The sequence below is a fragment of the Phoenix dactylifera genome, chromosome 11 (assembly GCF_009389715.1).
Source record: "Phoenix dactylifera cultivar Barhee BC4 chromosome 11, palm_55x_up_171113_PBpolish2nd_filt_p, whole genome shotgun sequence".
Taxonomy (NCBI): Eukaryota; Viridiplantae; Streptophyta; class Magnoliopsida; order Arecales; family Arecaceae; genus Phoenix; species Phoenix dactylifera.
The window spans coordinates 15,866,273-15,878,481 of NC_052402.1; the positions used below are offsets into that span (position 1 = coordinate 15,866,273).

Genomic DNA, 12,209 nt, shown 5'->3' on the forward strand with positions numbered 1-12,209 from the left:
TTTATTCATCTCTCCACCAGTCCACAGCCATGTGCTGCCATCTAAAACGTGTCCGAACTCAAATAAAGAATTAATTTTTTCCGCTTAAAATATTAATTACATAGTTCGTATGGTTAGAGAGTAGAGATTATATACCAAGGGGAAACTAAAAAAACGCCTCGCTTTGGTGGTGATAGCAATGATGACGATACAGTATGTAATGAAGTTTACTTAGAATAAGTTCGTCAAGTTTGGCCTGTTTATATTTTAACACCAGTCCGCTATTTTGTTAGTTATCAATACATTCTTGGCGTTCGAGTCAAGCTCTTGGAGCTGGCACTCCATAGCCTATTATTTTTTCCTTTTGTTTATTAAAAGCGGTTATACATGCCACATTCAACGGCGTAATGATGCACACCCATATAGTCATGATACAGTAGGAGCATTGCATCAGTTGAAAAAGAAGAGAAACAGACGATATTGCGCCGCTGAGCCCGTCCCATATCGACCAGGATTGCCTAGGTGCACCCGGGCATGGTTGAGGGTTGTGTACCCTTTGATGTATGACGACTATCAAACAAGATATTTTATGGCAGCCATCCACAACTACATAACACTATGCTTGTCAATATATATGTATATGATATAAAAACATCACCTTCGTGTAGTATCTGTGTTGGGTTTTGACCCACATGACCACAACGTGGTCAGTTACAGAATGAATCCCGTAACTGACTCCTAGAGAAGTGGAAACTTCCTTAATCCTTGATGGAAGGATAAAGCTTATGGGTCTCACCCTCTGCCTAGCAAGCGAACAGAAAATTGGACTCCATCTCCTGAGTGTTCGAACAGGGGCCAAGAGGGAGATACGAACTAAGGACTTGATTATCCAGAAAACAAAGGAAGCTTTGATCGTTCAGTCTATCATGGATCCAGGTATGCTTCCTTTCAAGATTGGTTCTATTATGATCCTATTTAAGATGGTTTTTATCATGTGGTATCAGAGCCTGGTTCATCCTAGAACCAGATCACAGTAAAGGGGAGAACCAGATCATGGTAAAAGACCCATTTTTGACAGTCCATGGATAGTCCTCCACGGCCGCAGGGACTTGGCAATGGGATGGTCCGACCCTGTGATGGCCGGCAAAACAACCCCAATGCCGGATCGGCCATGGCTTCCATCCCATTCAAATGCCGGATCGGGCCGGATTCATGGATTTGAGAAACAACCCCAAAAGGGGAAGAATGACCCTGCTGACGCCGGATCTGGCCGGCATATGCCGCCATGAGCCATCAGAGGATCCGGCGTAGCCGTCGGCCATGGTCTGCCTCCCACCCTTTTTTTTTTAAAAAAAAAAAAGATAAAACTCACCGGAGTCAGTGCGGGTGGTTCGACCGCCCGGGTGACACCGTCGGGCGGCGTTTCGTCCGGCACCGGGCCCATCCCGGTGGCGCCGTCGGGCGGCACTTCGTCCGGCGTCATGATCGCCGCCCGCTGCTCCTAAGAGCCGACGGGTTGGGTTCGGCGGAACCCCAACCCGCCGGCGTTGCCCTGCTGGCGTGCGACCGCCGGTGGGCTCGCCATCGGGCGGCGAGTCCACCGGAAGGAGGCGGCGCGCTCGTCGCCCGGCGACCGGAGGCTGGCGGGCTGGGTTCGGTGGAACCCTAGCCCGCCGCTAAAAGAGGAGGAAGACGGGTCGATCCCGACCCGTCTTCAGTTCTTTTTTAAAAAAAAAAATATTAATTTATTCATAACGGGTCCGAGTTTTGAGTTTTAACCCGAACCCGTAATTGGTAACCCGTCTGCATTTAAAAAAAGGGCATAACGGGCATAACGGGTTCGGGTTTTTGGGTTTCGATCCGAAACCCGAGTTCGTTTGGCCAATAAAAAGGGAATTTTTGGTTAAGCCCCTCTGCATAGTTTATTTGTGCAAACAGTCCTTCCAGGGCTGTTAGAAGGACGAATAATTTTCATTTCAGTCCCTGTTAAATGTTAAACTTATGCATACAGTCCTTCCAGGGCTGTTAAAGAAAGAAATGTTTCTGTTAAATCCCTGTTAAATATTTTATTTATACTGAAATCCTTAGAGGGCTGTTAAAAGATGAAATTGTTTCTGTTAAGACCCTGTAAAATATTTTATTTATGCAGACATCCTTCCAGGGCTATAAGAAACAAAATATTTTGATTTAGTCCCTGTAAAGCATATCATTTATGCAGAGGTCCTCAAAATATGTTAATGTAGTCCCTGTAGAATATATTATTTATGCAGAGGTCCTTGTAGGGTAATGTGATAAAATTTTCTGTCTTTTATTCTACATTTTTGTATACTTGATAGCATGATATGACACATGTATTAATTGTGTAGATTAGAAAAATTTTAAATACAAGTTTTATTTTAATGTCATATTATGAATTGTCAATTATGTGCAATGTCATTATTTTAATTTGATGTCTATATTATGAAATAGTTTGGTAGTTGCCAAAGTAACCCAACTAGAATGTTTAATAGACATCAAGTCATCAAATACTCTAATCTCAGGTATTAAGATAATGACTTTGCAAATTATAATTTACAGTTTTTCAATCATGAGATATTATGGATTGGCCCAAAGGTGCACCACTTTCAAATGATTGATTTGCTGAGTTAGGATAATTAATGAGTATCCTTGATTTAATAGGTATTGGATGCTCAAAGGCAACAGACCTATTTGAATTTTGGACCTATATCATTAATTATTCCTAGGTGAATTGGGAATCACCATAATAGTAATTTAGTATTTCATAATTACTACCCAAAGGTGTATTATGGTAATACTGTTTATGTTATTCATCATTATTGCTAACTCAAAGTGTTAATGTTGTAAGCATTTTCTTATTGTTAATTTTCTTATTGCAGTATCTATTCCTGTTTCGCTTCATTCGCAAGCTTCATCTGTTACGATCTTTAATGGAACTAATTTCTCAGAGTGGAATGAACAAGTCCAGTTTCACCTAGGTGTTCTGGATCTTGATTTAGCACTCCGATCTGAGAAACCGGCTGACATTACTGATTTGAGCAGCTCGGAAGAAAGGTCTTTTTATAAGACTTGGGAAAGATCGAACAGATTGAGCATTATGTTTATGCGGATGAGTATAGCGAACAATATCAAGTCAACGCTTCCTGAATGTGACAGTGCTCAAGCATTATTGAAAATTGTGGAAGAACGTTTCCGATCTGCTGATAAGTCTCTGGCTGGGACATTAATGGCTAAACTTACCACCATGAAATTTGATGGTACTTGTGGGATGCATGAGCATATCCTTGAAATGACAAATATAGCTGCTAAGCTGAAGGCTCTTGGGATGGATGTGAATGAATCCTTTTTAGTTCAATTTATTTTGAACTCCTTGCCTCCTCAATTTGGATCATTTCAAATTCACTATAACACTATTAAGGATAAGTGGAATGTGAATGAGTTAACCAGTATGCTTGTTCAAGAGGAGACAAGACTTAAGCAACAAGGATATCATTCTGTCAATCTTGTAAGTCATGGAGCCAAGAAGAAATGGAAGAAGCCAAGAAAGGGCATGAAGAGTGGACCATCCAAGGGTAAAGAGCCTCATCATGATACCGAGGTTCATAAGAAGAAACAAAACAAAGATAGATGCCATTTCTGCAAAAAAATGGGACACTATCAGAAGGACTGCCATAAACGCAAAGCATGGTTTGAAAAGAAAGGTAAGCCTTTGGCTTATGTATGTTTTGAATCAAACCTTACTGAAGTTCCTTCTAATACTTGGTGGTTTGACTCAGGTTCTAATGTTCATATTTCAAATACGATGCAGGGATTCCTTACAACCCAGATGCTAGATCCAAATGAGAGTTTTATCGTTTTGGGGAATGGGGTTAGAGTTCCTATAACAGCTGTTGGAACCTATCGTTTGCTTTTAAATACTGGTTGTCATTTAGATTTGCTTCAGACTCTTTATGTTCCTTGTATTTCTAGAAATTTAATTTCTGTTTCTAAACTTGATGTTGAAGGATATTTCTTTAAAATTGGGAATGCTAGTTTGCGTCTTTTCAAAGACAATCTCTTCATTGGTTCTGGTGTCTTGTGTGATGGTTTATATAAAGTAAATCTTGATAATCATTTTGCTGAAACTCTTATGACCTTGCATCGTAATATTGGAATTAAACGAAACATGATAAATGAAAGATCTTCTAACTTGTGGCATAAAAGATTGGGTCATATATCCAAAGAAAGATTAGAGAGATTAGTAAAGGATGGGATTTTGTTAAACTTAGACTTTACTGATCTCGGTATGTGTGTAGACTGCATTAAGGGAAAGCAAACCAAACACACAAAGAAAGTTGCCACAAGAAGTGAAGAACTTCTTGAAATTATCCATACAGACATTTGTGGGCATTTTGACTCTCCATCATTTGGTGGAGAGAAGTATTTTATCACCTTTATTGATGATTTTTCACGTTATGGTTATGTCTATTTGTTGCATGAAAAATCTCAGGCAGTGGATGTCCTAGAGGTATACATTACTGAGGTTGAAAGACAATTAGATAGAAAGGTGAAAATTGTCAGGTCTGATAGAGGTGGTGAATATTATGGTAGGTGTGATGAAACAGGACAACACCCTAGCCCATTTGCTAAACTCTTAGAAAAGCATGGCATACGTGCTCAATACACTATGCCGGGAACGCCACAGCAGAATGGAGTAGCTGAAAGGCGTAATCGTACACTTATGGATATGGTTAGGAGTATGTTAAGTAATTTTCCGTTACCCATATCGTTGTGGATGGAAGCCCTTAAGACCGCTGTATACATATTAAACCGGGTTCCTAGTAAGGCAGTTCCAAAAACTCCTTTTGAGTTATGGACAGGAAGGAAACCGAGTTTAAGACACCTGCATGTTTGGGGTTGTCCAGCGGAGGCCAGAATTTATAATCCACATGAAAAGAAATTGGATTTTAGAACGATTAGTGGATACTTTATAGGTTATCCCGAAAAATCCAAAGGATATAGGATTTACTGTCCTAACCATAGTACGAGAATTATAGAGACCGGTAATGTCAAATTCATTGAGAATGGTGAAACCAGTGGGAGTGATAAACCACAAAATGTGAAAATTCAAGAAGTTAGGATGCAAGTCCCTTTACCCATGACTTCTAAGAAAATTGTTGTTCCTACAATTGTCACACAGTTTAATAACAATGAACAACAAATTAATGATCAAACACTCCATAATGAAGTTATCACCACTGAACAAGTTGTAGAAGAACCACAAGGGATGACATTAAGGAGATCTCAAAGAGAAAGAAGATCTGCCATTCCAAATGATTATATGGTTTATCTATAAGAATTTGATTTTGATATAGGGACAAGAAAAGATCCGGTTTCTTTTAAACAAGCCATAGAAAGTATTGATTCGACTAAATGGATTGATGCCATGAAAGATGAGTTAAAATCAATGGATCAGAATAAAGTCTGGGATGTCGTTGATTTGCCCGAAGGTTGTAAGACAGTTGGGTGTAAGTGGGTCTTTAAGACCAAGCTCGACTCAAAGGGTAATGTTGAACGACATAAAGCCAGACTGGTGGCCAAGGGTTTCACTCAGAAAGGAGGCATTGATTATAAAGAGACCTTTTCTCCTGTATCTAAAAAGGACTCATTTAGAATTATTATGGCTTTGGTTGCACATTATGATTTAGAGTTGCACCAAATGGATGTAAAAACTGCTTTTCTAAATGGGAGTTTAGATGAAGAAGTCTATATGGACCAGCCCGAAGGTTTCCCATTAAAGAAAAAAGAGCACATGGTTTGCAAATTAAAGAAGTCAATATATAGTCTTAAACAAGCTTCCCGACAATGGTATCGCAAGTTCAATGATACCATCACTTCCTTCGGTTTTAAGGAAAACACTGTTGATCGGTGTATATACCTGAAGGTCAGTGGGAGCAAGTTTATCTTTTTGGTCCTATATGTTGATGATATATTGCTTGCCAGTAGTGATCTTGGCTTATTGTATGAAACTAAGGTTTTTCTCTCAAAGAACTTTGAAATGAAAGATATGAATGAGGCAACCTACGTGATAGGCATTGAAATATTTCGTGATCGATCACGTGGATTGTTAGGGTTGTCTCAAAAGGCATATATAGACAGAGTTCTAGAGAGATTTGGTATGGAGAATTGTTCAGCCAGTGTTGTTCCAATTCAGAAAGGGGATAAATTTAGTCTCATGCAATGCCCACAGAATGAATTGGAACGTAAGCAGATGGAAAATATACCTTATGCTTCTGCAGTTGGTAGCTTGATGTACGCTCAGACCTGTACCAGACCGGACATCAGTTTTGCAGTTGGAATGCTAGGAAGATACCAAAGTAATCCAGGGATAGATCACTGGAAAGCTGCAAAGAAGTGATGAGATACTTGCAAGGAACAAAGAATTACATGCTTACATATAGAAAGTCAGATAGCCTTGAGGTGATTGGCTATTCGGATTCAGACTTTGCTGGATGTGTGGATAGTAGAAAGTCAACGTTTGGCTATTTGTTCCTATTAGCTGGAGGAGCAATCTCATGGAAAAGTGCCAAACAGACAAGCACTGCTTCGTCCACCATGGAAGCAGAATTTGTGGCATGCTTTGAGGCCACGGTTCATAGTTTGTGGTTGCGTAACTTCATCTCGGGACTTGGGATTGTCGACTCTATTGCCAGGCCGCTGAGAATCTTTTGTGACAATACTGCAGCCGTCCATTTCTCCAGAAACGACAAATATTCTAATGGTGCCAAGCACATTGAGCTTAAATATTTTGTTGTCAAGGAGGAAGTTCAGAAACAAAATGTGTCTATAGAAAATATGAGGACAGAGCTCATGATTGCCGATCCTTTGACAAAAGGTTTACAACCGAAGACTTTTAAAGAGCATGTTGAAAGAATGGGTCTTAGTTGTAATCCATGATATTAATTGAGGATTGTATTATGTTTATTTCTTTGACACTTAGATATAATTGATTATGTTTCTGATTTTCCTGTTCTTCAAATATATGTACATATATGGTTTTGAATGTATAATTACAGGAATTGTCTCTGACAAAGACATAATGTTTGACCATTAAAGATACTTCTCATTTATGGACTGTGGTTAAATAATTTGCTAGTGTTGTAGTACTTGGAAGGAACTATGTCATTATGTTGATGTGGAACCGCCTTGACTCGCATTAGTAAGTTGTTTAATTATGGTATTATGATGACCCAAGTGACTATGGATTAGAATGATGCGCGCCTAATGTTTATATCATTCTAACTAAAGTATGGTCATATGGGCCAAGTGGGAGAATGTTGGGTTTTGACCCACATGACCACAACGTGGTCAGTTACAGAATGAATCCCGTAACTGACTCCTAGAGAAGTGAAAACTTCCTTAATCCTTGATGGAAGGATAAGGCTTATGGGTCTCACCCTCTGCCTAGCAAGCGAACAGAAAATTGGACTCCATCTCCTGAGTGTTCGAACAGGGGCCAAGAGGGAGATACGAACTAAGAACTTGATCATCCAGAAAACAAAGGAAGCTTTGATCGTTCAGTCTATCATGGATCCAGGTATGCTTCCTTTCAAGATTGGTTCTATTATGATCCTATTTAAGATGGTTTTTATCAATCTGAACCAAGTCTCACTTTCAATTATAAACCAGGACGTGTGATGGTTGGTGGCAAAACGCAGCGCCTCGAGGATGGCTGACTACTCCTTAAATCTTCAACCAACCTCACCGATCTTATCATGGAACATTTGGTTGGTGGTTCAAGTTGGCAAGTTTTGGGAACTCAAAACACTGGGCTATTTCGAATTAGTCTAAAAATGGTTCACTCAGCATTCAGCATCACTCTCTTGGAGCCCTTTCAACCAACCAAGGGAAGCTTATAATTGTTAACCTGGCTCTTTCAACTAACAGCCACCATGTCACAATATTATCGGACCGGGCATGATCATCTGTTGGATCTGTTGTTGGAGAGCTAAGAAAAATTGGCTTCGATACCCGAACAAATAAAGGGCTTTCTCAATGCCATGTAACATACACAATGATAAAGCATCACAGAAGTAGAACAAGAGAGTGTCTTTTCATTCTCATCTTCTATAAGAGAATGGTAGGCATCTAAATCATGTAAATATGAACCACGCAACTGAACCATCATATCACACAATAAGCTTGTAATTTGATTGCAAATAACAGTTACATTTTTGGTGATGCCTTTCAATTTGACCCATTTCAGCGCTGTTCCACAACGTGGAACTGAAGCTAGACTTTACATAACGCCGGACGAAGATATACAGCACCCATATATTTTTGCTCAAAGGAGAACAGGCTAATGCACATGCGAGGCTGGCCATTTCACCCATGCCACTTTCCATTGTGGTATTAATGTACAAGATAATATATCACAATGGTATATAACGCTAAGCTATGCTATAGTTGTTCCTGGATAGCATCAGGCAGGGACGGTGATGATGAACCATTGTATTTACTATGCGCTGGTGTACTCCTACGAGACTGCCGCTTGGTGGGTACCAGCACATTGTCATACTCTCGCTCATCGCCAACTGCAAAACTGTCGTCCTCCTCCCCATCTTTGAATACTGGGTGTATGTATGCATTTATTAGGTATGCTTTCAAGTCTAGGTTTGGCTCTTTGGCACGTTCTAATGTATCTTTCATCATTGCTTCCTGTGAAGGAAAATTTTTAGCAACATTTCAGAATCAAGAAAATAACTCATTATCTCACATGTATACCATACGAAACCATTCTATATCTACTTGAAGACATCCTAATGAGGATTTAATAAATAAATATGAGTAAACTCGTATACTAGGATGTGGTATTTAAGAATTTGTCCAGATCCTTCTTTAGCTTGTTTTGATGTCCTCAATAGTCATGCATTACATAACATGGTTGCAAGGAGGCTTGTTTATATTACAAGAGTTCCATCTGAAATAGAATTGCCAGCATAAGTATGGAACCTTGAAATTCTTTGCAAAAGCATTGGATCTGCAATGGCTGACACGTTAAACTGAAAAAATGGTTGACAAGCAGGTACAAAGTTGAAACCATCCCGAACCGGACGGTTCCGGCCATTCCGAGCCACCCCGGTGGCTGACTGGCACGATTCCGGCAATGGAAATGAAATCCCTGCCACAAGGAGAGAGAGAAGGAAAGAGAAAAAGAGAACGAGCGGGTGAGGGAGGGAGAGGGAGGAGAAGGAAGAGAGAGGGAGGTGTAGGCCGGCCGGCGGAGGCTGGCGAGCTCCGTGGAGGACGCTCCTCCAGGCTCCGTAGTAGGAAAACAGAGCAGGTCCTCTGTTTCTTTCGAAACAGGAGTCCGACCCTTTTTTATTTTGTAATTTTTAAGTGAAGTCGGCAAGCGATTTACCGACTTCACTTAAAAATTGCAAAATAAAAAAGGTCGGGGTAGCGATTTGCCAACTTCACTTAAAAATCATAAAATAAAAAAGGCCGGACCCCTGTTTCAAATGAAATGGGGACCCGCCCTATTTTTCGGCCGTGAAGGTTTTCTCCACCTCCTGTCTAGGTCGCCGGCCTTCGACGGCCAACAAAGGATCAACAATTGTTAATTAGTCACATTAGTATCAACAATTGTTACATTAGTTAAACAGGAATTTCTATTTGGTGTGAGTGATTGTTAATTAGGTCACATGAGATAGCCAACAAAGGATCGACCACCTGATAAGGGTAAAAATTAATTTGGGTTAACAGTGGTGCAGTGAAGTTGATTGCATGACATCCTTCCAATCTGGAACTTGTCTGAAGCTAACCCAGCTCAATCCAAAACAAAGTTATTTGGATTGGGTTTGGATCGGAAAATATGACCCACTCCAAATAAGGATTGGATATGGATATCTAAGTTCTGAATCCAAGCCCACACCAATCCAAAACTACTACTGTAGGAGAGTAGCACTGAACAGGTAATATGCTGTAATGTGCACACAATAGAATAGGCTATTATAGTATAATCCAACTTTTGTTTATATCTTGTATCTTACAAGCTATCTAATCACCAAAAGAATCTTAAGCACTTCTTGCTTCTCCTATCACATTATGCAACATTTCCCCACCCCCACCCCTTTTTGTGAGTGAAAACTCTGTACATGTTTATCTAACTAGTGTTGTTTCTTATTGCAAATTCCTTGTTTTCATTTCCTATGTCTCATGCACACATTTTCTGACATGTCAACCACATATAGGTGCACCCTATTTGCATAAAACATGTACAGATGCATACAGCTACATTTCACAAATCTTAGCCTTCCAAAATAAGATATGTTTTTAGTAGGGAGGGTAGAGGTCAAGAAATATTAATGGGAGTATAAGATGATGATGGTGGAATGAACTGAGAAACAAACTTCTCTCTCTTCATTTTTCATATTAAGTATCATATTACAAAGTCTATTAAACACTATGAGAATTGGTATCACAACCATAAAATAGATAGATACTTGTTTAAATGATGTCAAATTTGCATTATTTCAAGGACTTAATATACTGAAAAGCCGGAAAATTAGATCTAAGACTCATTTCTTCCTTCCACTATATATAAAAAAGATAAAACTGTAACTAAAAATTACCTGAAGTGGATATTTAACAAAAGCAGGTTCATAGCGGCTCTTGCAAAACCTGTGAAACCATATGGTCAATATAGGAAGTGCAATGAGAAAAGGTGTTGACTGAGCAGCTTCTTTTGTACTTAGCAATCCAAGTAGCAGCAGCTGAGATATAATTAATGCAGTGATTATGCGACCATGGACATCTGGCCAAAAGGCTGCCCCACTTTCATATTCTTGATTGTAGACATTAATGATCTGTCACAATAGAAACTTCCATAAGAAATATCGGGATACGAAGCCCAACTTTTCAATGGAATACTAGCATGCATATTCAATAGTAGGCTGGTTTCCATTTGCTATATACAGTAACTGGAATAGAAGTAGAGTCCAGGCATGTCATTCTAGCTTCAGGAAAAATAGCATTGCTGAAGAAAGAGAGAGAGTTCAGAATCATGATCGGGACAACAAAAATCTCAAGTCTGTTGCATTAACGTTTTTCATGGTTTCTGTTTTACTAAAATCAGTGAATTTGCTTGCTTAACTATTTTCTCTAATAACTTGTGCTACAAGTCATTTGATACTTGAAAATGGAAAAGACCAATTCCATCATGTAATTTTTCATAAGGACAATGAACACCATGATCGATGCTTATCATGCAATGATGCACCATGGTTTCATCTTTATGGCATAACGCCATGATCTCTATGCACTTTTTTGGCACCATAGGTAGTAACATAGGTCATGCTCTGGGTGTTATTCTAAACTTGCATGTTCTAGTTCCTGTCCTCACTGAGCAAACTATAGGAGAACGATGTTGTTGTTGCTTCCATAGGCATATGCCTCCTTGTAACCATCTATAATTGCTTGTAGAACTTAATTGAATTTGGAAAATTTAGTTTACGTTTCTCACAAAAATAATGAGTGCATTGACCTTTTCTAGTATATCCAATCCACTCTTGGATGCACTGTTATTCTGTTAACTTTGTCTCTATTATCATGCAATTGCATTAATCATAGGAGATGAGACTCACATTCTTCATGAGATTGATCATACAATGTTCAATAGCCTGTCAATTTAATATGTAGGAATTAATATGTAGGAAGTCTACTACCCTACTATGAGTCTCATACCCCAAGTTGATTATTATCATTCAAGGACATCAGTCTTATCATTGATATAACAATTTGATAATCAAAATTAACATTTGAAGTACTAGCTGTAAATAATCAAAATTAGCATTTGAAGTACAGGCTAAACCAGACCAAAAACTGACCAAAATTGATCATGCCTAATAAATTTGTGAAAAATTATCAGTGGATAAGTCGTTAATATAACATAAAAACAAGAATTTTAATTCAACAATTATTTCTTTTGTAATGATTGCAATTTTAATGGCAGATCCATGAAACCATTTGACCAAGCATCATGAATTTTGGAATGTCCAAACTATTTGATATATTGGATCATGGTAAGCCGTACCAGTCGGTACCGATGTTTATTGGGCGTATCGTACTATACCAGTACTGAAATGGTACACGGTATTGGGGGCGTACCAAGTGTTTGTATGCCGAACCGAACTCTGTACGGGCAATACTAACCAAGGTTCGTCGTCTCGGTA

At 39.1% G+C, this 12,209-nt stretch overlaps 1 protein-coding gene across 4 annotated transcripts in view; it reads right to left on the reverse strand.

Annotated features, from left to right (window-relative positions):
• Positions 1-8,134: 8,134 nt before the first annotated feature.
• Positions 8,135-12,209, reverse strand: part of LOC103717089 (calcium permeable stress-gated cation channel 1-like) — a 29,319-nt gene continuing 25,244 nt past the window's right edge. For all 4 annotated transcript variants that reach the window (XM_039131747.1, XM_039131748.1, XM_008805335.4 and 1 more), the window contains 2 exons: positions 10,611-10,844; positions 8,135-8,694 (listed from right to left, as the gene is read on the reverse strand). In XM_039131747.1, the coding sequence (XP_038987675.1) occupies positions 8,437-8,694; positions 10,611-10,844 (492 nt within the window). In that variant the 3' untranslated portion in view covers positions 8,135-8,436. The remainder of the gene's footprint in view (positions 8,695-10,610; positions 10,845-12,209) is intronic.